Source organism: Haliotis cracherodii, unplaced genomic scaffold (assembly GCF_022045235.1).
Source record: "Haliotis cracherodii isolate W230 unplaced genomic scaffold, xgHalCrac1.p SCAF_3, whole genome shotgun sequence".
NCBI classification, from domain to species: Eukaryota; Metazoa; Mollusca; class Gastropoda; order Lepetellida; family Haliotidae; genus Haliotis; species Haliotis cracherodii.
In genome coordinates, this window is record NW_027266286.1 from 72,236,090 (window position 1) to 72,261,828 (window position 25,739).

The following is a 25,739-nucleotide window of genomic DNA, read 5'->3' on the forward strand; positions in this document are numbered from 1 at the left end:
GAAGGAGATGAGTGTAGGCTACCAGAGCTGGGAAGGAGATGAGTATAGGCTGCTAGAGCTGGGAAGGAGATGAGTATAGGCTGCTAGAGCTGAGGAGATTAGTATAGTCTACTAGAGCTGAGGAGATGATTATAGGCTACAAGAGCTGGGAAGGAGATGAGTATAGGCTACTAGAGCTGGAAAGGAGATGAGTAGGCTGCTAGAGCTGATTATAGGCTGCTAGAGAGCTGAGAAGGAGATGAGTATAGGCTGCAAGAGATGGGAAGGAGATAAGTATAGGCTACTAGAACTGGGAAGGAGATGAGTATAGGCTGATAGAGCTGGGAAGGAGATAAGTATAGGCTGCTAGAGCTGAGAAGGAGATGAGTATAGGCTGCTAGAGCTTAGAAGGAGATGAGTATAGGCTACTAGAGCTGGGAAGGAGATGAGTATAGGCTACTAGAGCTGGGAAGGAGATGAGTATAGGCTGCTAGAGCTGGGGAGATGAGTATAGTCTACTAGAGCTGAGGAGATGATTATAGGCTACAAGAGCTGGGAAGGAGATGAGTATAGGCTACTAGAGCTGGGAAGGAGATGAGTATAGGCTTCTAGAGCTGATAGCTGCTAGAGAGCTGAGAAGGAGATGAGTATAGGCTGCAAGAGATGGGAAGGAGATAAGTATAGGCTACTAGAACTGGGAAGGAGATGAGTATAGGCTGCAAGAGCTGGGAAAGGGATGAGAGATGGAACGGTGTGTGTGTGTGTGTGTGTGTGTGTGTGTGTGTGTGTGTTTTGTTAGACATATGCACTGGGATCTGTGACACAAGCTAGTGTGTTGGCTCACTTTGAAAAGTGTTTCAGTAACATCATAGGGTCCCAACTTAATGAAGGATGAAAGCCTGCAGTGACTTATAACCAGGACATCTACCAGTGTGGGAAGTCAGTGCCACAGTCTACAAACAACTGTACTGTAATGGCATGACTGGTGGGGGTCTAATCTGCCAAACAATCCTAGCCATATATTACCATAGAAACTGGGATAAATTCAAATCTCAGACATAGAGAACAAATGATTAAGTGGTGATCTCATCGTTTATTGGTCAACAAGAATACAATGTGTACCCTACCAGTGGGCTGTGGTGTCAACCTACAACTTTACATGAATATTTCACGGTGAAATACAAATCTTCCACATGGACGGAAAGATAATACTGTCAGACTCGGTATTCATTAGTCATCATATTTGGCCACACTACGTCATGCCATATGTGAATGTTATCACAGAACCAACAAAATATTGTCACAATTTTCAACATGAATTGTGACTATAAACATGCGCGCACAGACGGAAAATTCATCTATATCATACTGTAAGATATGATTTTAAAAAATAATCAGATATGAACAAACTTTTGCACAAATGTATTCCTCAGTCCTAAAAATATAATTAACGTCAAACAAATTTGATTGATCAAAGTGTATTGTTATTCTTAGATTTTGCTTAGGAGTTGTGAGGTGTTGATCAATAAACCAATAGTGGCTGACCATGAGAATATTGACGTGTAACATATGTCACTCTGCTGTCAATCATCTGATATAGACAAACAACAACAGCTGATGACATACACAACCATATCTATACATGGAATTATAAGCACGAAATAATTATCACTCCACAACAAAATCCATAATTTTTTATTAGATTAATAATACTGTCATCAGCAGTGCAGAAAAACCTTTGAAAAAATTATCACAAAGATGCTGTAGTTTAGTTCAGTTCAGTAATGTAATGCTGAAAATCCAAAATAAATATATTCACAAAATGGAAGGTACAACAGTATACTCTTAAAAAAACGTGTACTTAATGCTAAAATCTTAAAACGTATTGGAAAACAGTAAAATTCTTGAAAATAATACTTTCAAAGTCACAAATACTTATTCAGGTTTTTCAAAATGATTTTTAGACTGAGAAGCTGACTTCAGAGCAATATAAGACTACCAACGGTTTTGGCCCCGCTGCTGTTGTGATGCACCTGGGCTAATACCAGCATCAGTCTTGATCCAGATTAGTCAATACAGGCCCAAATGGACTGAGGGTCGATGGGGGGGTTCGAGTGACCACTGCAACCATTGTCCACTACGCCACAGCTGTCTGTAATTGAGGTCAGCCTGCCCCACAGCCTATAGACATTAACGACAGAGGTCCACAGATTGCTGCTAAATCTCTTTTTCTATACATCATCTCTACAGTCCAACAACTCCAGCATCAAAATGGCAATGTTGTCAAGACTCAGTCATGCATGAATGACACAAGCAGTATTTCAGGTGGTAGACAGTCATTCATGTGTTCTCAACAGTGAAACTTTGGCAACACCAAGACAGTTAAAGACACAGCTTGCTGGTGACAATGTTTCATGATGCTGCAGATGCTGCTGCTAGTGTAGGTGACCTTAGGCTGATCCCTTCTTCATCAGCTGGCAAGGTGTGCACCAACAGCTCCTGAATATACTCCACAACTCTCACACTATACCACATCCTTCCATCATGATAGCCCCCAAACTGGGACATGTTTATGATCATTGACAATTCAACAATTTAAATCAAATTTCAGAACACAAGACTATCCAATGTTATGAATAAATATTTCAACTGAATTAACTTTGCAATGTTACATTAACAATATACCAGTAGTTAATCTAAATGGGAAAAATATGCCAATTAAAATATGTGTGTTTATGTTTAACCTGAAGCCAGAGTCGCTGAACCTGAACTCACAAAATAGCTGCTAGTAACTGAAGCATGACCTCTAGAGACTGAGGGTAGCGTCCCTCTGGGTGTGTCTATCTAGAAGTTAATGCTGTAGAACCTGTTGTCTGAGGGTAACATTCTGCATAGCAACAATTCTTACTGACTAACAGCAGTGTCAAAACTATCACAAGTTAGTGTAAATTACAATTTTAGCACTCAACAGCATTTCACTATAAATATACTTCAAATATATTTCACATTTCAATGAATAATAATAATTTATTTTATATACACAAAAAAACATATCACAGATGGGGTAAAACATTTTTCAATTCGTTATAAAAATGTGTAAGTAAATAGTTTGGAATTCCAACTGTAACACAAACAGTGGTCTGATGAGTGAATGTAGTCGTGCACCAGGAGCTTCAGTAGTTGAGGGCACACAGCATGGCCACGCCCTGTTTTATCCAGTGACGGGAGTCCTTGTCACTGGGCAGCTCCACAGTAAACACAAAGTTGGTGGAGTGACCAGTAGTGGACAGGGTACCTGAAACACAAATATATCTCAGATAAAAAAAAATACTGAGTGAGTGAGCCCCTTAACTGCCACAATGGTATCGTACATCTACATACAAGAGGTACTGAGGATCTAACCTGTCTCCACATCCCGAAAACCTGACACACATGGGGTACTGGGGATCTAACCCGTCCCCAAATCCCCGACAGCTGACATACAAGGGGTACTGGGGATCTAACCTGTCCCCAAATCCCCAACAGCTGACACACATTGGGTACTGGGGATCTAACCCGTCCCCAAATCCCAGACAGCTGACACACATAGGGTACTGGGGATCTAACCCGTCCCCAAATCCCAAACAACTGACATACAAGGGGTGCTGGGGATCTAACCCGTTTCCCAAATGCCCAACAGCTGACACACATGGGGTACTGGGGATCTAACCCGTCCCCAAATCCAGACAGCTGACACACATGGGGTACTGGGGATCTAACCCGTCCCCAAATCCCGAACACCTGACACACATGGGGTACTGGGGATCTAACCCGTCCCCAAATTCCCAACAGCTGACACACATGGGGTACTGGGGATCTAACCTGTCTCCAAATCCCCAACAGCTGACACACATGGGGTACTGGGGATCTAACCCGTCCCCAAATCCCCAACACCTGACACACATGGGGTACTGGGGATCTAACCTGTCCCCAAATCCCCAACAGCTGACACACATAGGGTACTGGGGATCTAACCTGTCTCCAAATCCCCGACAGCTGACACACATGGGGGACTGGGGATCTAATCTGTCCCCAAATCCCCGACAGCTGACATACAAGGGGTACTGGGGATCTAACCCGTCCCCAAATCCCCGACACCTGACACACATTGGGTACAGCAGCTCCACCCATGAGTACAACACAGACATATAAAAGGCACACCAGTACATTACAATACAGTGTACTTGTGTCCAGTGTTTACAGAACTTATTTATGAACAAAAACTAACAACCATATCGAAAATGTCCATTAAGAAAATACATGAATATAACAATTTCACTCAGCTTAAATCATTTGTACCCAAGCATATACATTAAACCTCTTGAGTCCTACTCTGAGCAGTGAGTATTGCCAAACATTTCCCCATAGAAAACTAAATGTCCTTATCCTCCACGATTACATATTTGATACAAGATTGCTATGCTACAGAGCTGCAGGTTGACTGACTGTCAACAGGTGGGTTAACAGCAGAGGAATGCAGCCACTGGAGTGAAGCATGGCTGGTGCATGTAGTCACTAGGTCATTGTACACCTACAAAAACTTGCTACTTTGCAGACTGACATCACAAACAATTAGGCAAAAAATCAAATGTCGTACACTCAATTAAGTCCTTAGACGCAAATTGAGCCGATATCAATAAGTTCATTTTGGGCAACTCCCTTTAGTCATACTTTCTCCGACCTGTCGACAGCAGTGTAATTATCCAGGGAAGAAAGCAGCTCTCTTCAGGGGATGTCTTTTTGGGAACAATAACTTGTTTGTTCATGCACCTATACTTTACACAACCAAGCTGAAAATATCCTTTACAACTCCATAATAGTCTACAGTTACAAATAAACCATTATAACATTAACTTACATTTCGGGAACGCCCGACTATATATAATGAGTTGTAGTTGGCCTTTTGCCCCTTGAAGATTCGGGGTAGAATAGGTCTTCAGCAACCCATACTTGTCGTAAGATGCTTATAACGGGATCAGGTGGTCACGCTCGAAAACTTGATTGATGCAAGTCGGCATAGGTACTACAGATACTGGGGTCAGCATAAGTACTAAAGGCATTGGGGTCAGCAGGTACTTCAAGTATTAGGGTCAGCATAGGTACTACAAGATTTGGCAGGGGTACTACATGTACTGATGTAGGTATATGTACTACAGATGTTGGGGTCAGAATAAGTATTACAGGTATTGGGGTCAGCACAGGTACTACAGGTATTGGGGTCAGCATAGGTACTACAGGTATTTGGGTCAGCACAGGTACTATAGATACTGGGGTCAGCATAGGTACTACAGGTATTGGGGTCAGCACAGGTACTACAGGTATTGGGGTCAGCATAGGTACTATAGATACTGGGGTCAGCATAGGTACTACAGGTATTGGGGTCAGCATAGGTACTACAGGTATTGGGGTCAGCATAGGTACTACAGGTATTGGGGTCAGCACAGGTACTACAGGTATTGGGGTCAGCATAGGTACTACAGGTATTGGGGTCAGCACAAGTACTACAGGTATTGGGGTCAGCATAGGTACTACAGGTATTGGGGTCAGCATAGGTACTACAGGTATTGGGGTCAGCATAGGTACTACAGGTATTGGGGTCAGCATAGGTACTACAGGTACATATTTGTACAACCTGTTATATTAACCACAACAACTGACTTTTACTATGATTAACATAGATAAATAAACTGATGGGCGGAACTAGGAGACCCAATAAATGTCCGTCTCATTAACAAAATCATATGTCCTGGGATTATGTCTGCTAAGCAAACAACCTGCCTGCTCAAAATCAATAGTCTTCATTTTTGTTGCAGATGGAGGACAACGGGAATTAAGATAATCCTGTGACCTTGAACCATGAAAATATCCCTCATCCATAAGAGTTGTTAAACTGGTCCTACAGTGACAATCACTCACTTGACTATGTGTCCATCAAGTATGCTACTGATGACGTCCATTGACACTATTGAATTCAAGACGTCTGTACCTACATTCATAACATATGGGCCAAGTACATCAATAAACACATCATGTGTAGCTGACCACACCTTCACCCCAGGCAGGTCCGGACTAACATGCTATCTCTCTCACGCTGTCTGGAGAAAACAGATTGTTTACAAAATGTTCGTAAGGACTTCCATGGGGAAGTTGGGTTGTTACTGTCCTACTTCTAATAATGTGAATCTGTAAATATTGAATCTGTAACATGAGTGTTTTAACAAGGACTTTCAGGTAGTATGCAATGTAATCCCAGTTGTGGCTACTTAGTCTGGGACAATTATTGCCTTGTAAGTGCAGTTTACGTAAGTCCACACATTCTCATGATAATCTAACAAATGTTGTCAGTGATGGTACGATGTATTTTCCTACCAAACCCTTGAAATAAGTCCATTAAGATACATAAAACCAACGAGTTCTTCAACTATTTTCAATCAAACAAAGTTTTACAAATTATATTTCAAATTAATAATATTTTTATACTATTGCAAAATGTATTAGAGAAGATTCATCAGACAAGAAGCTCAATTGGTCTAGCCTCACATATACTACTCAAAACAAGTGAAGGACCACCTGATTTTGCCGATTGCTATAGTTAATCTATCATGGCATGATTGACTTGAGTAGTAGGAAAGAATCGGGTGGTCCTCAATGTTTGGGTTAAAGTATTAATACCCTAACTACACTGAACACAAACTGTTGCTACAGTGTAGACCATACCGACCCAGCTCTTATCATTGACAAATATAATAACATGCTCCTAAATCAACACACACAGAAACTGCAATTTCATGTCTCAAATAAATCTACTAAAATGTACCAAATTTATCTCTATTAGTTATATGTGGCCCTTGAGACAGACATGCGTGATCATGATCTCTCAAGTGGCTGAATCTTACACAAATAACATGATGTGCTGATAGAGAAGTGTGTTGATGACGTTCTCTTACATGGACTTGGATAAGATTGCTACATGGCAACACATAATCCGTCAACTTATCAAACTTCGACACCTACATGTGAAAGCAACAACAGATAAGGATTTACTTTGTTTTCCAAAACCAAACATAAAAAATGTCAACAGTTTACAATAAATCACTAACCTTCTAATTTAGCCTGATTAGAATTACAGTGACAACCTGGCTCTTTTGAAGTGAGTGAGATATTGTTTGAACAGTATTTAGGACATAAACAGTCATTGTTTTCAATGTAGTGTTAAATTTAACATTTGAAACCTAACCTACATGTTATGAGCTACATTAAATTTAGCAAGGATAAACCTTGAGGTAACCTTCCTCTACAACTCATTACATTACATACAGTTGTACATACAGTAGTACATACAGTAGCACATACAGTGGTACATACAGTGGTACATACAGTTGTACATACAGTTGTACATACAGATGTACATACAGTTGTACATACAGTTGTACATACAGTAGTACATACAGTGGTACATACAGTTGTACTTACAGTCGTACATAGTCGTACATACAGTGGTACATACAGTGGTACATACAGTAGTACATACAGTAGTACATACAGTTGTACATACAGTGGTACATACAGTGGTACATAGTTGTACATACAGTTGTACATACAGTCGTACATAGTCGTACATACAGTGGTACATACAGTAGTACACACAGTAGTACATACAGTTGTACATACAGTGGTACACACAGTGGTACACACAGTAGTACACACAGTAGTACACACAGTGGTACATACAGTGGTACATACAGTAGTACATACGGTGGTACATACGGTGGTACATACAGTAGTACATACAGTAGTACATACAGTGGTACATACAGTAGTACATACAGTAGTACACACAGTGGTACATACAGTGGTACACACAGTGGTACATACAGTAGTACATACAGTAGTACACACAGTGGTACATACAGTAGTACACACAGTAGTACACACAGTGGTACATACAGTAGTATATACAGTGGTACATACAGTAGTACATACAGTAGTACATACAGTAGTACATACGGTGGTACATACAGTTATACATACAGTGGTACATACAGTTGTACATACAGTGGTACATACAGTTGTACATACAGTAGTACATACAGTAGTACACACAGTGGTACGTACAGTGGTACATACAGTAGTATATACACTAGTACATACAGTGGTACATACAGTAGTACATACAGTAGTACACACGGTGGTACATACAGTTGTACATACAGTAGTACATACAGTGGTACACACAGTGGTACATACAGTAGTACATACAGTGGTACACACAGTGGTACATACAGTAGTACACACAGTGGTACATACAGTAGTACATACAGTGGTACATACAGTAGTACATACAGTAGTACACACAGTGGTACATACAGTAGTATATACAGTGGTACATACAGTAGTACATACAGAAGTACATACAGTGGTACACACAGTGGTACATACAGTAGTACATACAGTGGTACACACAGTGGTACATACAGTAGTACATACAGTAGTACACACAGTGGTACATACAGTAGTACATACAGTGGTACATACAGTGGTACATACAGTAATCTATGGTTATAACAAACTCAAAGGGACCACTAATTGTAGTTGATTATAAATATAGTTTGTTGTAAGTATATATGCAACATATATACAGCAAAGGGCCGGAACATCTATTCATTATAAGCGTTTTCGCTATAAATGTAGTTTACTGAATTTGTTTTTTTGAAATCAGCAATACAAATATTGTTGTTAACTTATCAGTGTATTAAACATGCCATGTGAATTACCTGTAGAGAGTAATCTGTGAGCACTGCCTCTCTATGTGTACATTATACTACATACAGGCAGTACAGTATTGAGGAGAAAAGACCATGCTGAAGTATGCTGATACATATCATTATTTCAAAATGCCTACTGACAATGATTAAGAAAGATGAACTTTTCTATAAATATTAGCGCTGACAATGATGTGGCCATCAAATCCCTGTTTCAATCAGAGGGGGACAGCTTTTGCAAAAAACTTTTGATTTGATTTGTTTGTTTGTTGTTTAATGCTGCACTCAGCAGTATTCCAGCTATATGATAGTGGTCTGTAAATAATCGTGTCTGGACCAGACAAGCCAGTGATTGACATCACGAGCATTGATCCATGCATTTGGGATACAATAACATGCATCAACCAAGTCAGCGAGCCTGACCACCCGATCCCGTTAGTCGCCTCTTACTACAAGCATAGTCGCCTTTTACGACAAGCATGGGTTGCTGAAGACCTATTCTACCCCGGATCTTCACGGGTCAAAAAAGTTTTGAGTCTACTAGCCTACACGTGTCTGTAGTATCATGTTTAGTTCATTTTAGTGTTATCATATTGATATTATTAACTGAGCTAACTAGATGGGACAGAATTGTACTAGACTAACAGCTTCAACTAGTAGCTATGGTGCACAATGTGTTAGGTGCAGTGATTTGAAACCTCTGATTGACTGGTCAGAGTCACTGGGAAACCAAAGACTGTGGGTGTCGTGGTAACAGGTCAAGGGTCAGGATCAGGTTAAGTCCAACCAGCTGAGCCTGACATGGCAAAGGGAGACAACTGTACATCGACTTACATCACAGGGTCACCTTGTCACCCAAACTATTATTCAGTTTCAAACAACAAATAATGCTGCACAGACATATTAAGTCATTTCCTGTATCAATACCTAATACCTTGCCAAGATCATATCAATAGTTCTTGGCACAAAATAGGGACAATTACATATCATGAATAGGACATCAATTTTTAGAAAAATATGTTTTTAAAAAATAAATCATAAATATTTTAGGCAACTCCTATCAATATCAGATTCTAAAGTAAATGTCACCAACATTCTCATATATCTCATTTATGTAATGTAACACGTATGTCCTGATCAAAAACAGATTATTTCACTCAAGTCAGGTCCCATTATCAATGATCCTTCTGAAACTGATATTTTCATGTTCACTCATGGATCAAAGGGAAGATTTGATATCCCACTTTCAGCAGAATGGAGAATGTCACGCATGGAGGACAACGTGTACCCATGAGGGAACTGATTACAGCATGATGGGTAAACACGCCTTAACCACGAGGCCACCTTACCCTCTATTCTCAACTCACAGGGGATATGTTATACTCTGATGACACAATCCTGAAGCCAGCCTCCAGGAAGCAAGTACGAGTAATGTCATTGTGAGGCAGCGGCTGCTTTGTGAGGGTGTACAATGATGATTGGTTCAGGGGCCACTTGCACAAAGCGATCTTAGCGCTAAGATGATCGTAACTCCCATACTTTAACATAGGCTTACAATAGTCGTAGCGCTAAGATTGCTTTGTGCATGTGGGCCCAGGAAAGCAATATTCTGGAAGCTTCTCGGGAAGCAATATTCCAGCTACATGACAGTGCCTCTAAATAATCGAGTTGGAGACAATCAAGGCATTGACATCATGAGCATCAATCCATGCAATTGGGACACGATGACATGCATCAACCAAGTCTGCGAGCCTGAACACCTGATCCCGTTAGTCGCCTCTTATGACAAGCATAGTCACCTTTTACATGTCGGTATTAAATAATGGGAGTAACAGTAGTAACAGTTCCATGTCTCTGTCGTCTCACTAAGTGGTCTTGGATCAACTTCTGTCCCATGTCTACTTGTATATTAAACAATAAAAGTTACAGTGGTCAAATCTGGAAGTCATGAAAATTATCAGAGTTGGAAGATCAGTAAATATGATTTCCTCATGAAGAGGGGCAAAGGAAGATAATATTTCCAGGGCTCTGTTTCACAAAGTCCTCGAGGTTTGAAGATCCAGGGTAGAATATGTCTTCAGCAACCCATGCTTGCCGTAACAGGCGACTATGCTTGTAGTAAGAAGTGACTAACGGGATTGGGTGGTCAGACTCACTGACTTGATTGATGCATGTCATCATATTATCTCGTCCAGACTTGATTATTTACAGACCACTGTCATATAGCTGGAATATTGCTGAGTGCGGCGTAAAACAATGAACAAACAAAGTCTTATGTTAAACTTTGAGAGTTGTGACAGTATCGCTGCTACAATCACTTTCCAAAATGGGTCAAATAAAGACAACATTTCTGAAAAGGCTAAAGCTTCCCATGTTGTCTTAATCCAGGAATAGACATCTAGTGCTCAGTTCATTAGCCAATATACTTGTTAACCCCAGGTGACCTTATCTAGTACAGTGATGCCTGGGGTGGTGATACTCCTTAACTCTGTGATAATCAGACAGGCCACTTCAAAGGGATAATGGTGTCAAGAAGCAGTCTTTAATGAATGGGATTAAGGGCTATGTGAGGTCACTGCAGGTATTGAGACTCTGCCTGCTGGAGGCAGTTTTCAAAGCCTGTGGTTAGCTGTACCTAGTCTGTAACCCTGGCAGGCAGTGGTGCATGACTGCATGAGGATTAGTTAACAAGAGTTTGATGATGTACAACTTCACAGATTATGGTCTCAATGTTTGATGGTATTGGCAATATGCTGCAGTGTCTGCATTCCCACCAACTGTGTAAGTGCCGCCATGATGTGTGTAGTATTGTGTTGTTGCGGTGATCTCAGTTAATGACCCGTGACCAAATGGATTAATGTCATGCAGTAATGTCAGGTTAATAGAGCTGGGCTTGTTTGTGAGGCGATCTCATCAAACTTTACGAGATATTTGTTTTAAATAAATATGTCACTAACAGTCCTACATTCCTGATTAGTTGGAACATGAAACTGAGAAAGGACAGGTGTCGTCGTCATCATCATCGTCGTCATCGTCATCATCATCATCACCACCACCACCACCATCATCATCATAGTGACAACTGCTATCATCACCACCACCACCAGCAGCAGCATCATCATCATAGTGACAACTGCTACCATCAATACCACCATCATCATCATCATAGTGACAACTGCTACCATCAATACCACCACCATCATCATCATCATCATCATAGTGACAACTGTTATCATCAACACCACCATTCTCATTTAGATCCCTTCTTTAACATCATCACTATGACAATCCTCCCCTCCTCCCCAACCCACCTGCTCGTGTGAGTGTCTTGTACACAGGGCACTCATAGATCCCGCTTTCCTTCGGCTTCCGGTTGGGGAAAGGCTTGAGCCAGATGACTGGGACATCGGTGTAGAGCTCCTTCGGCCGGGACTCTGTGAGGGTGTTGTTGGTGTAGTCCCACCTGGCGCCCTCTAGGAACAGACCTCGGATGTAGCAGCCATCTTTTGGCGACTCCTTGAGCTCTGCATACGACTCTCGCATAATCTGATTGAAAGAAATGTCATCTTAATGTGGTGGAAAGGCCAAAATGATGCAGGTCTCAGACATATACCACTTTGGTGAAACCTACAAGAACGGGTATGGTACAAAGAATGATAAGATATGTTGATATATTTGATATAAAAAACACAAGGGGGGGGGATTCCATTTACCATTCCAAATCATTCTTCCAACATTTTTCAGTTTGCAAACAGTAAAAACCAGTGTCTTGTAACCAGTGTAAAAGTACACCTGACCAGCTTCAGAGGCAGAGAGATTAGAGATGTCATTTGATTGTGACATCATGGTAACCCATTATGTCACAATGGTCTGCAAAGCAAAGTGATGCGATTTCATTTTATCACCCAAGTGATATCTCCTGAGGAAGCCAGTTTTGGAGGATAAATATGTTTCTAATCCATATCACTGGTAAACAATCAACACATTTACATAAACACATGACAAGCAATGGGCAGGTATCATTGAAAAAATATCAGAAAATGTGGAAAGCTATTTCCATTTTGCTTATTAACCTTTGTTTATTTTGTTTATATGGTTACATATAATGTGTAAAGATACATTGTCATCAACACTGTTACAATTGTGGTAGGATAAGTAACTCATTATGCAAAACAATCTGCAAATTGCACTGAAAGACTTCTATCAGCAAGGTCTGATCTCAGTATTTGCGAGTTTGTTTATCAGCACAATAAAAGTCACATCACATGCAAATTAGCTAGTGGCAGTGGTGTAGTGCTAGGTTCTCACTGTGCAGGCATGAGAGACAAAAGTCGACATACATCCTGCAGAACTGACTAGGTTTCAGGGCTGGCACAAAGACAAACAAAGTTCCTTACCTCAAAGTCAAAACTGATGGTGTCGATGGAGATGACCTTCCTCCTGGCAAAGTTCTGCAGTGTTCCGGTGAGGAAGGCTTGTGGGAAGAAGAAGCCGGAGATCCAGAACACCTAGGGCAGAACACAGAGCATGTTAAACACAGAACATCACAGAGAGGTCATACAAGTGCATGTAGACTGTACATTATCAAGTAGATGCAGTCTGCAAATTGACAACCTTTTGAAAGCCTGAGTCTAGTAAAACTTCTTTAGCCTGGTAAGTTCAGACTATTTTTAACCTTGGTTTATGAATCCGCAGACTTCAAACAACTCAAAATATGAAATAACCTGAAAGTAACACGTAAACAATAAACTCATTTACTGTCCCTATCAATATTTTCAACTATTTAAAATTCTAGAATTAAAAACTTTCTCAAAACCGAATAAATCATGACAAATCCCTATGTGCCCCCACTGTTTTTTCTATCTACAGAATATTTTGAAGAAATCACAAAAAAATATAGAAATCCATTTTTTCAACCCACCGATCGAACTCAATTTGTTTGCCTAAAATCCATACTCCCCCCACAACCCAACTCCAAAGTCTGGCCTATGCTAACCCTAGTTCATGAACTAACACTAAAATCACCTTAAAATGACGCTAAGAGAGAAGTTGGGGACAGTAGATATAATACTGTATTGTTTTGACTGCAGATGCATAAATTGGGCTAACAGTCCAGCAAATTCAATGACCTTATTCTATGAAAAGAATCTGAATGAATATGAGTTTTCTAATGAACTCCGATGTTTCAAGATATAAACACAGATATCAGATTTCACACTGTAAGGATACTTTTTCTACAGGAATATGAACAGCTTTTGGAATATCTTACTGGAGGAATGCCATTGTCGATCCAGTCATTGATGAACTCCATCCGAGAACACAGGTCCAGCACCCAGGATGCAAGAGGCTTCAGTGAGGGGTAGGCCTGGAACAGTCAAGTACATACTCGGCATATTCAAGAGGGGACATAACAGCTCTACTGGCAACATGGGTTATGAAGAAACAGGAACATATAGTATTTAGGAATTACAAAAGACACAACATCAGGCGTATATACAAAAGAACAAGAGGACTGAACCCTTTTGTTGACACAAGCCCTTCAGGGATTCTGGGACAGAAGATGGCTCCAGTGCCACACACTTGTTGTTATAGTTGACACATCCTGATCAGAGCCCGTTCAAAAGAGCAATCTTAGTGCTATGACTGGTGAGTGAGTGAGTATGATATACATTTCCTTCAGCAATATTCCATAAATATCAAGGCAGGACACCAGAAATGGGCTTTACACATTGTACCAATGTAGGGAATCGAACCAGGGTCTTTGGAATGACAAGTGAATGCTTTAACCACTAGACCACCCCACCACCCGCTACGACTGGTGTAAGTCAGTGTTAAAGGATGGAAGTTATGACTGTCTTAGCTCTAAGATTGCTTCAATGGGGCCCAGGGGTGTGTGACCTGGCTGATTGTCAGTATCCGAAATAACTGCCTGCCCGCCTGCCCATGGCTGGTACCTTTTCTGTTGGGCTGCATAAAATTTTCATCCACCTGCCGAACTATCTGGCAGATAATTCTAAGATAATGTATTCAGTTCTATTATAACTGTAGATTCTTAAGTAATTCTCTGCATTATTTCAACTGAATCAAGACATGATTTATCTCTTTGATTTCGCGATTTTTCAATATTTAGAATGTCTGAATTGGGCTGGTTACTTTGAAGATTGGCAGGCAACAGTTATGGGTAACCTGTCCGACTGTCTGGTTGGGTTTTCAAATTATTTCGAACACTGCTGATTGTCCCCCAATCGCCATGACTACATCACTCATCTTGTCATCTACTGGTTTGTCTGGCCAAGACTTGATTATCTACAGGTAACTAGATTACCCTATTCCGGATACCTTCCACCTTGGTGCAGACGTGCACAAGCTTCTTCCTTAGTAACAGATTCAAAGTTCTTCAACCACCATATTTAGCTGTCATGCTAAATTGACAGGAGGTTTGAAGGGCTTGCTCCGCACACAATACATGGATTTAGAAAAAGGGCTGCGTTTAGAAAAACTACGACCGTGTTCAGTTCTCAGAAGGAAATGGTGAAGTGTTCTTACCTTGCCTGCCCACATGGAGGGCACCACGTTGTTGTAGAGGGAGTTGGCCATGTTCTCCAGCTCCTGGGACATGACCACCAGACCCTTGAGAGCCTTCAGCAAGTCCTTCAGTGACTGGTTGATGGTGTTCAACAGACGGTTGTACCTGCAGCACACACAGGGGGTTACATCAACAATATCCAGGAACACCTCTCATAACTGGCATTACATTATGTAAAGAAGTTCCTGCTTGAAAACATGTTGGCAAGAAAAGTCTGATGAAAAGACAGAAGTGTTACAGACGCCTCTATGTTCACTGTAAGAGGGATACCCAGAGAAATGATTCGGGTAGGTGGTCAAGTGGTCCAGGAAGCTCCATGTCTTGCAGATTTAGCCACCGGTGTTTCTGGGTTTGAATATCAGATTCATCCTGATGTTATGTGATACTTGGTGTGGCAGCACATTACCCATGCTGACGGGTCAATTGCAAAAGTCTGACACAATGGCTCAAAGGGTTTTGACCACTCCCCCTTTTTGAAGACCTTGTGTCTCTGTTATCCAATACGTTTAGACAGGCAAAATTCCAAATATTGACCCACTTTTGAAATATCCTCCATCCATCCTTGTTTAACATGTATTACTTTAGCCCCTTGCCCAAACTTTGAACTGACACTGTGGCAGAGATATACTGTTTAACGGAAACCCAACTCTGTGACCCCACAACTGACCTGATGACCTCTTGGACCAGCACAGTGTTCATGCTCTGTTCATACAGGACCGGGTACTTCTCCATCACAGGGCCTATCGGCAAAGCTGCAGGAACCTGGCTCAGGATGTTCTTGGCTGTGTCCTCCATCACCTGGAACGTTCAAACCCAAAAGATGCAGCTAAACACGCAATATCAACATTTGTAAAAGCACCAATAAAATGTTTGGAGAGGAGTGGAGTGGGATTCGAACCTACAGTCATAGCAACACAACGGTGCACAGTGAAATGCAGCACCTTAGATGACTTGGGCGACCGTGCCCCTTATAGTAGAAATTAACCTGAACTGTTACCTGTCTGAGTAGGGATTACATATAAGGAACCCTTAAAAAGCCAGATTTTATACCAGACCTCAAGGTACCTTTACTATTAGACGACTTGGTGCAGCAAGTCACTGCAAGTCACAGCAACAATCTATCCAAGACTAACTGAACACCGGAAGGGCTCAAATTGGCCTAATTCTCACCTCTTCCCGGGATTTGCCTCCTCCAGCCTTGGACTTAGGCTGGAGCTGCAGGAGACCGGTCAACAAGAATAACGTCTCCGCCTGAGCAAAGGTGATGTTGGCATTGTCATGGAGGCCGAAGATTTCCGGAGTGTCGTTGATGGGCAGGCTACGTATGAATGCTGTGTAACCCTGGGAAGGAATACAAGATATTGTACTTGGAGCGTTGTAAATCTTAAGAAGGGATACATGCATTATGACCTTGACCTTTGTTAATGATAAATGGTAATGGAGAAAATATTGCAGCCATCTGGTTTCATCAAGTTTCTTTGAATTTGCCGCTTAGATTTTGTTTCTTTCTGTGACATAAACACATAAATATACCTTAAAGATTTAATGTTTTCAATGGATAAATTGTCAAATGACTTCAGCTCAAAGGAAGAAATTATGTTGTTTTAAAACAAAATTTTAGATCATTCAATCAATATTTCTTTAAACCTGGAATTTCAACTGTACATTGTGATAGTTTATACTGGCACATTAAAATATTTTGACTGATGATAGATGTCTATGCAAGTTTAGAACAAACATCAGTAACAAGTTATGGAAGCATGTGCAACAGCATATCTTAATACAGACAGGAATTCAGAGGATCAAGTATTACTGCAACGGAACAAAGAGATTGCAAGCTTCGCTATCAAGTAATGAGTTTTACATCAAACAGTAACACATCTTGCATCAGCAACATCAACAGCCATGACACACACACAAGAACTAACTACACACGCATTGGGGACAGGATAACCCAGTGAGTCAGTGAATGAGTTGGGTTTAACGCCGCTTTTAACAGTACTCCAATTATATCACGGCGTGTCAGCGTGATGATGGAGGAAAGCCCAAAGTGATGCAGGCCTCAGACATTCACCACTTCGGTGAAACCCACGAGCACGGATATGGTGCCGACAAACATAATCGGGGCGAACAAGGATCCGAACCCTCAATCATAGGTTTCTGGCGTGCCCAAAGGACGCAACTCTGCACAGCCAATTGTGGTGCCTTAGGTGACTGGGCCACCTGTGCCCATAGATAGCCCAGGACCAAGTGTGTTAGTTTACTGCACATAAGGTCTGGGTTTTAGCCTGTCCTTGGTGGTCCACTCATGATGGTAGCCCTGACAGCCTACATCAGCATTAAACTGCTATTTGTTCACATATGGTAAATAACATTCACCGTCTCATAGGTTGGATGTACAGATAGGCCAGATCAATTCTTTTACTTAGGTCATCTTTCCTTGCATATTCTATGAGACCCCCCCAAAATGTCTCTATCTCATATGCTCATATCTCTATATGCTAGCTGAAACTCACCCATATAGATTACTGTCCTCTTAAATTAGCCTGCACAAATAGAGTTCTGCAGGCATGAATACAAACTATAGATATAGATGTATAAATAGACCCTGGCAATAATCCCAGCTGTTCGCTGCATACTATCACATTCATTACTTTCACTTGTAGATCTAGAAATTCCATAGCATGTGAATTAAACATGGCTGGTGGCAAGCTTCCCTATCTCACAGCTGGCTGTCAACTTATTCTACTCCGAGCTGAAAGGGATGATAGAGGCCGGAACAATTAATTGTCATACATAAGCGGATGTTACCAAACCATTGAAGATGGAAATGTGTGCCATTGCCATGGCGTCCATGTGACAGATTTGGCACGGAATCGACATTGTTTGTTTGTTAGTTTTGTTGTTTAATGCCTCACACAGAACTCAGCATTATCCCAGCTCTATGACAGCAGCTATAAATAATTGAGACTGGGCCAAACAATCCAGTGATTGATATTGTGAACAACGATCCATGCCACGTGGGTATAATGACACACAATCAACCAACCAGTATAGGTTGCAGGGGACCTGTTCTAACACAGGAATGTAGCAATCACTGGAGTGAGCGAGGATTGTTTTACACCAATTTTAGCAATGTTCCATCCAGATCAGGGTGGGAACACCAGTAATGGGCACATTGTACCCATGTGGGGACTTGAACCAGGGCCTACAAGCATGGGAGTGAACACATTCACCACTAGGCTACCCTACCATCCTGTGACCTGTGGAGATCAGGGGTAGAACAGGTCTTCAGCAACCTATGCTTGCTGTAAAAGGCGACTCTGCTTGTCGTAAGAGGCAACTAACGGGATCAGGTATCCCAATTGCGTGGATCTATGTTCATGATGTCAATCACTGGATTGTCTGGATCAGACTCGATTATTTACAGACCACCTTCATAAAGCTAGAATATTGCTGAGTGCGGCGTTAAACGACAAACAAACAAACGAAGATTAAGCCAGTTTCTGCTCTCTCCATGAGATCCATGGGCCATATACTATATAAACAATGTGTCCACAAGTATTCTGAGTCAGAAGATTCAAACACCTTCAGAACAAGAAGCCACTCCCGGTCGCTCCCACCATGCCAGTAAATTTAAGATAATACAAATATCCCTGTCTGTTATGATAGGCATGAAAGATAGGATAAAAAAATACTTTATCACGTAGCTAGATACTGTAAGTCATGAAATTAAATTCCAAAAGAATGCGACCGCTCGCCACTAAACAAAAATGTGACTCAATATGAATGCGACACCCTCCTCCTCTAACTTACTTACTTATATTGGAGATTTAACATGCACTTTCCGACTGCAAGCGTATGTCGCACACGGGCCCGGCCAGGCCATTTAATGTGATTTCGAAAAGGGGAAATGTGAGTTTGTGCAACCCAGGAGGGGGGCTTTAGGGGCTGCTTATATAGTAATTTTGAAATTTTGAGATTTGGAATTAATGCCAAAAGGACGAGCTAATGGAGCTGTGTGTGTTGGGTGGTTGTTAAATTAGATAGTTTTGGTTTTAATATTTTATTTGGGTTTAAATGCGACAATTAGTCCTGTTTTAATTAGGTATATGCCTAAGGCTTTGAATTTTTCTAATTTATTTTGTAGATTTAGGATTGATTCTAGGATTGATTCTAGTGTAAGTCCGGTTTTAAGATTTTGGGTGCTCTGTAGTGTTGTTCGGTGTGTTTGGTAGTGTGTGCAGTGAATGAGTACGTGTTCTGGTGTTTCTTGTTGTTTCCTCCTCTCAAGCATCAGTAGCTTTATAGCTAAAGAAAATGTCCTCTGTTAGGTTTACAGGAGAATCCTCACTTTAATTCAACCTTACATTAATCCAATCACACACCAAAAAGCACCACTTATTAGCACAGCGTAGAGTACTTCCGCTAAAACAATACATGAGCGCTGGCTCATGTCGGCCTTTGAGGCAGTCTCAAAGAAGATAGACACCGTGTTGCGTGGATGGCATCTGTCTGGACTTGCAGGTGTGATCAGTGGTGACATAAGTGAGTAGAACTCTTGTCTTGACCCCAGCAGTGACAATTCACAGGATGTCATTCGTGTTTGAATGACATTGATTACATACTTGTTACAAGTGCTGCTCAATAAACAGTTATGTGGAATACATAGTTGTTTGTTTTCAGCGTGTCTATGTTGGTATTTCTGCTATCCAAAATGTCTTATTGTTGATATAAATGCAATGTCTAATAATACAAGCAAAGACCACTCGCATTTAATTCACGCTCACATTAATTTCAAGATTTCCATTAATCTGTACATTGAAATGCTGTCTATATCTCGTGAAAGTTGAACAGGAGAATGTGTTGGTGTCTACATACATGTGTGCGAGGACAATTTCTTCATATTACTTACATGTTCTGTTCTAAAATTTTTATCAACCAAACCAAACATTACACTGCAGAAAAACAGCTTGACTATCTCACAATCTTTACTAGCAAACACACAAAAACACAAAGTATATAGTTAGGAGAAGCATTTGCCTCACCAAGTCCACAGCCCATAAGATAAGTGTGATGCAGTCAGGACTTATTGCGTGGGAAGTAAGTGAAAGGATGTATAGGCCAGCATAATACCGTGGAGGGATCAGAGACCTACATGATCCTGTGGTGGGATCAGAGATCTATATGATCCTGTGGTTGGATGACAGGGACCTACATGATCCTGTGGTGGGATCAGAGATCTATATGATCCTGTGGTGGGATCAGAGACCTACATGATCCTGTGGTGGGATCAGAGATCTATATGATCCTGTGGTTGGATGACAGGGACCTACATGATCCTGTGGTGGGATCAGAGATCTATATGATCCTGTGGTGGGATCAGAGACCTACATGATCCTGTGGTGGGATCAGAGACCTACATGATCCTGTGGTGGGATCAGGGTCCTACATGATCCTGCGGTGGGATCAGAGAGACCTACATGATCCTTGGGGATGTTTGACATAACTGGTATATCGATTTATTGCAATATGTTCGCCAGCAGTACACAAATCACAATACAACCCTTGTGTATTGATATTTTCCGATACAGTCAGAGAAGAATTAAATAGAATTATATAAATTATATCTACTTTCTTGTGGCATTTGGATTGACTGGGTTCCTTTCTACACCATGTTAACATAAACCCACTTCAGTGTTTACATTACCGTATTCGACTTAATAAGCGTCCCGCCTTAATAAGTGCCCACGGTGATATTTCCTAATATATTGGCTAGTGAACAATCCCAATTAATACCCTTCCGATTGATCAAGGTACACAAGACTTTTTTATTTGTGTATAATACGCACTTGTGAGTGATAAGCACCCTTAATTATGGGCAATTGAATTGTGATTCACATAGATCTCTGCACCACAGGGTCCACAAGTACAAGGGGAGGTAAGTCATGTGCATCACATATTTACATTATGGTCCTGGGAGGGACTGATCTGCCTGTAGACACCGCTGGGGGAGTAGATGTAGTCCTCGTCAAGGATCTCAGGGTTGTAGAAGTCGTTGAGGATGTTCATGAGGGTGCGTCTGTCCCAGTCATCTGTCACACGACCTCCATAGTTGATGTGACCAGCAGTGTACCGTAACACCTGCAATACAAGTCCATACGATCCCATCAGTCTTCAATAAACAGTAATAATAATGGCACATCCTCAAAACAAGTCCTTAAAAATGGATCATACCTGAATGTGGCTGGTAATGTGCAACCATACCCAAATCATTGCTCATGCTATCAACCACTGGGCCGCCTGGCCCAAGAAAATTATTTATCATAACATAGAACTACTTTTTATTCTGTGATTTTAAATAGTGTATTCACTTACAATCTTTTTTATAGAAAATTTCAGATTTTGTCAAAAAACGTTAACATAAAACCACGATATATGAACAAATTTGATGTTTATTGACAAGATCATATTTTTCAATTGGTTTAGATTTTTAAGTAAAACGTAAAATTAATTGCTGATGTCAAGAGCTTGTACTTGACAAAGTTGAAGAGTGCAAATTATTGACAGTCCGTGTTTGAAAGTCAGCAAAACACATAGTATAGGTATGATGTAGCAGCTGTGCCGACATCCATATATTGATTACAGCAACACCTTGTCGTTTGTTGAAGGAATTGATTTCTCCTACCTACTGATGATCTGATCAAAATACACTGCACATACCAGCACATGGAGGTGGAAAAATACAGTCAACCTATCACACTCTTTTCATGTAAATGTAATCAAACTTCAAACTGAAACCCCTTATCAGAAATAGACAAAGATGCATAAAAGATCACAATCAAAATCCTTTGATACAATAATATCCCATACAGTACAACCCAATTAATCAAGACACTAGTCTTACCAGTGAATTCATCCAGATCAACGAATGCCCTGATTAACAAGTCAGGGTTACAAGGGGAGGTCCAACTGTATACATGTAGAAATTATGTCTATCCAGGGTTAGAAAAGAATTTTTATTTTCATTATTTGCAAAAATGTTTGCTTGTTTCTTTGTTGTTTAACACCGCACTTTGCAATGTTCCAGCTATATGACGGCGGTCTGTAAATAATCAAGTCGGGACAAGACAATCGAATGATTGACATCATGAGCATCAATCTACAATGGGATACAATGACATGCATCAACCAAGTCAGCGAGCCTGACCACCCGATCCCGTTAGTCGCCTCTTACGACAGGCATAGTCGCCTTTTACAGCAAGCATGGATTGCTGAAGACCTATTGTAACCCAGATCTTTACGAGACCCCCCAAAATGACCTGCTACAGAGTTGCTATGTACCGAAAGAAAAACGTGGTAGTCAACAAGGAAACGTCACTAGTCCTTCCGGAATTTGACTAGTTTTAGACCAGCAGAATTATGTTAATTTCAAATGCTGCCAGACATACAAGGCAGGGTTGGGGACAAACAGGGTTTCACTGTATACAAAACCCAATAATGACATGTTTAATTTTCTCCTTAACAACAAATGGGCAATGACATACTATATGGTTATTGCATCATGTACAGCTAAATTATGGACTTAAACCCACAGATGGTGGTAATTTATATCTTACATTTGTCTTTATTCCTCCTAGCTACAGTGACAGATCTTAGGTGTGCCATAGAACAAAGTCCCCACTAATATTCAACAACAAAGCAGTCCAGATATATGTGTCCTTGTTCATACTTATTGTATCGCACATGGCATTGTTTGAGTATAAGGTAGTATTGATTATTTGGAAGGAACGTTCCTGCCCTGCCCACAAAGCCTCCGGTGAAGAACATGTGGGTTGGTCATGCTTCTTGGCCCTGTCTGCCAATACCCCGGTCTGATCAATGAGGCAACATGTGCTGACCAACTGTCGCCCATCACTACCCAGCAATTACACTTACTACACTCGGCCATGTAACTTGAGGGATTTCTTGCTTCCCTCGCGGTGGTATATACATACATGAGTTACTAGTGTGCTACATGGATTTAATACTAGTGTGGCTCCTGAATACTTGTGTTTCATAAATACTTGTGTCACATGAATATTTGTGTCACATGAATACTTGTGTCACATGAATATTTGTTTCACATGAATACTTGTGTCACATGAATATTTCTTTCACATGAATACTTGTGTCACATGAATATTTGTGTCACATGAATATTTGTGTCACATGAATACTTGTTTCACATGAATATTTGTGTCACATGAATACTTGTGTCACATGAATACTTGTTTCACATGAATACTTGTGTCACATAAATATTTGTGTCACATTAATACTTGTGTCACATGAATATTTGTTTCACATGAATACTTGTTTCACATGAATACTTGTGTCACATGAATACTTGTGTCACATGAATATTTGTTTCACATGAATACTTGTGTCACATGAATACTTGTGTCACATGAATACTTGTGTTACATGAATACTTGTGTGCATCATAAATACTTGTCACATGAATACTTGTGTCTCATGAATACTTGTGTGTCTCATGAATACTTGTGTCCTTACTTGCATACAATTGTATCTATACTTTAACCGTGAAAAATGGCAAACATCAATTCAATATCAGAGAAAACTAGAACAGGCATACCCCATATCAATGAGGAACACTGCTCTACACCATCTCAAGACAGTCTGAAACAAGTGTAGTTACCTTGTAATTGTCTTGTGGTCTTGTATAACATTAAGCTTAGCTTGTGACAGCCTAAATACAGGTATTAAAATCTGAATTGACGAGGACTCCAACAGTTTTGATATAGACTAGCAGTATTCCCTAAGATGATAATCTAAATCAATCAATATTAGAGGTTAGCTGTGAGTATTGTTTCACACCTGGAATGGGTTTCACACATTAGGTCTAAGCAGGTACTAATTTGTGCGTGACCATCAAACACTTTAATCACTACAGAGACCAATCTCCCCAATACTAGAGCATACTGATGATGACCACCCATGGGCTGGTGTCTTTGTACCCCAGTCATAATTATTCAAGTCAGGGCCAGACAAACTAATGGTTGATATCATGATGACCACCCATGGGCTGAACCTGACCACCAAACACACTTGGGTCATCAGTTACGACAAGCAATTGAGTGCTGGGGGACTTTTCTAACCCTGGGCCCCATCCAACAAAGCGATCTTAGCGCCACAAAGATTGTAAGCCTGTGATAACGTATGTGAGTTACGATCACCTTATGCTAAGATCACTTTGTGGACACGCACAGGTCCCTACAGAAACTTGTGACTTGAGTAAGATGAATGGCCCAGTGTTTCATGAGCCAGTGGTGATGGGAAAACTGGGGTTATATCTAATGTGATGATTGTGCTGTGTGTGCTTAAATCAACTTTTCATTGGTTTTAAACATCATCTGCTTTCATGTTCACATATACAGATTGGGAAAAAGGCGATGCACTTTGTGATTTACCAATTCACATTTTATTTACTTTAAGTAAATCCGACTAATAAAATTATACTAAAATATAAAACTATATAATGTTCAGTATGCTTCAAATGGGTGGGGTCTGTTACCCCTCAGGTGTTTAGATGAAGCACCTGCTTAACTAAGAATATTATTTAGCCATGCACTCCACAAGATATGATGAAACAGATGACACTAATACACTTTCTTCTGTGAGTTGCATCAAAGAAGCAGTATGAGATACAGATGGATCCGCCCAGGAAGATGTTGGCCACACCTAGAATCATCAGTACCCTCGTCAGGATTCACCCAACCAAACACATCAACACACCCGACTCTGGCATGAGACTCGCCTCCAACCCCTTCTCATCAAAAGGTTCCTACAAAACTTTCTTGTGACAAGATATTTCAGACTGATTCAAGCATATTAATCCTACTTGACTCCTCATCATACACTTATCATGAGCTACATGAAGCATGAATTCTTCTCCACTGATTGACCTGCATGTATATTGCCCTACTCCAGGTGCACTGACTGACTGACTGATTGAATGTAGCTGACATGCTCTACTGCTGGCAACCACTAGCAACAATGAAGATAGTGAGTGAATGTTGTTTGTTTGTTGTTTAACGCCACACTGAGCAATATTCCAGCTATATGATGACTGTTAATAAACAAGTCTGGACAAGACAATCCAGAGATTGACATCATGGGCATTGATCCACACAATTTGGATACGAACATGCCTCAGCGAGCCTGACCACCCAATCCCGTTAGCAGCCTCTAACGACAAGCATAGTCACCCTTTATGGCAAGCATGGGTTGATGAAGACCTATTCTATCCCAGATCTTCACGATTTGAATGTTGTTTAATGTCCCAGACAGCAATATTCCAGCCACATCAC

The 25,739-nt window shown here is 40.8% G+C and overlaps 1 protein-coding gene across 2 annotated transcripts in view; it reads right to left on the bottom strand.

The window, feature by feature from the left end:
* Positions 1-1,072: 1,072 nt before the first annotated feature.
* Positions 1,073-25,739, bottom strand: part of LOC139475969 (dynein axonemal heavy chain 1-like) — a 121,073-nt gene continuing 96,406 nt past the window's right edge. For both annotated transcript variants that reach the window (XM_071259188.1, XM_071259187.1), the window contains 8 exons: positions 21,334-21,510; positions 16,537-16,707; positions 16,034-16,164; positions 15,327-15,471; positions 14,050-14,145; positions 13,178-13,288; positions 12,092-12,326; positions 1,073-3,274 (listed from right to left, as the gene is read on the bottom strand). In XM_071259188.1, the coding sequence (XP_071115289.1) occupies positions 3,153-3,274; positions 12,092-12,326; positions 13,178-13,288; positions 14,050-14,145; positions 15,327-15,471; positions 16,034-16,164; positions 16,537-16,707; positions 21,334-21,510 (1,188 nt within the window). In that variant the 3' untranslated portion in view covers positions 1,073-3,152. The remainder of the gene's footprint in view (positions 3,275-12,091; positions 12,327-13,177; positions 13,289-14,049; positions 14,146-15,326; positions 15,472-16,033; positions 16,165-16,536; positions 16,708-21,333; positions 21,511-25,739) is intronic.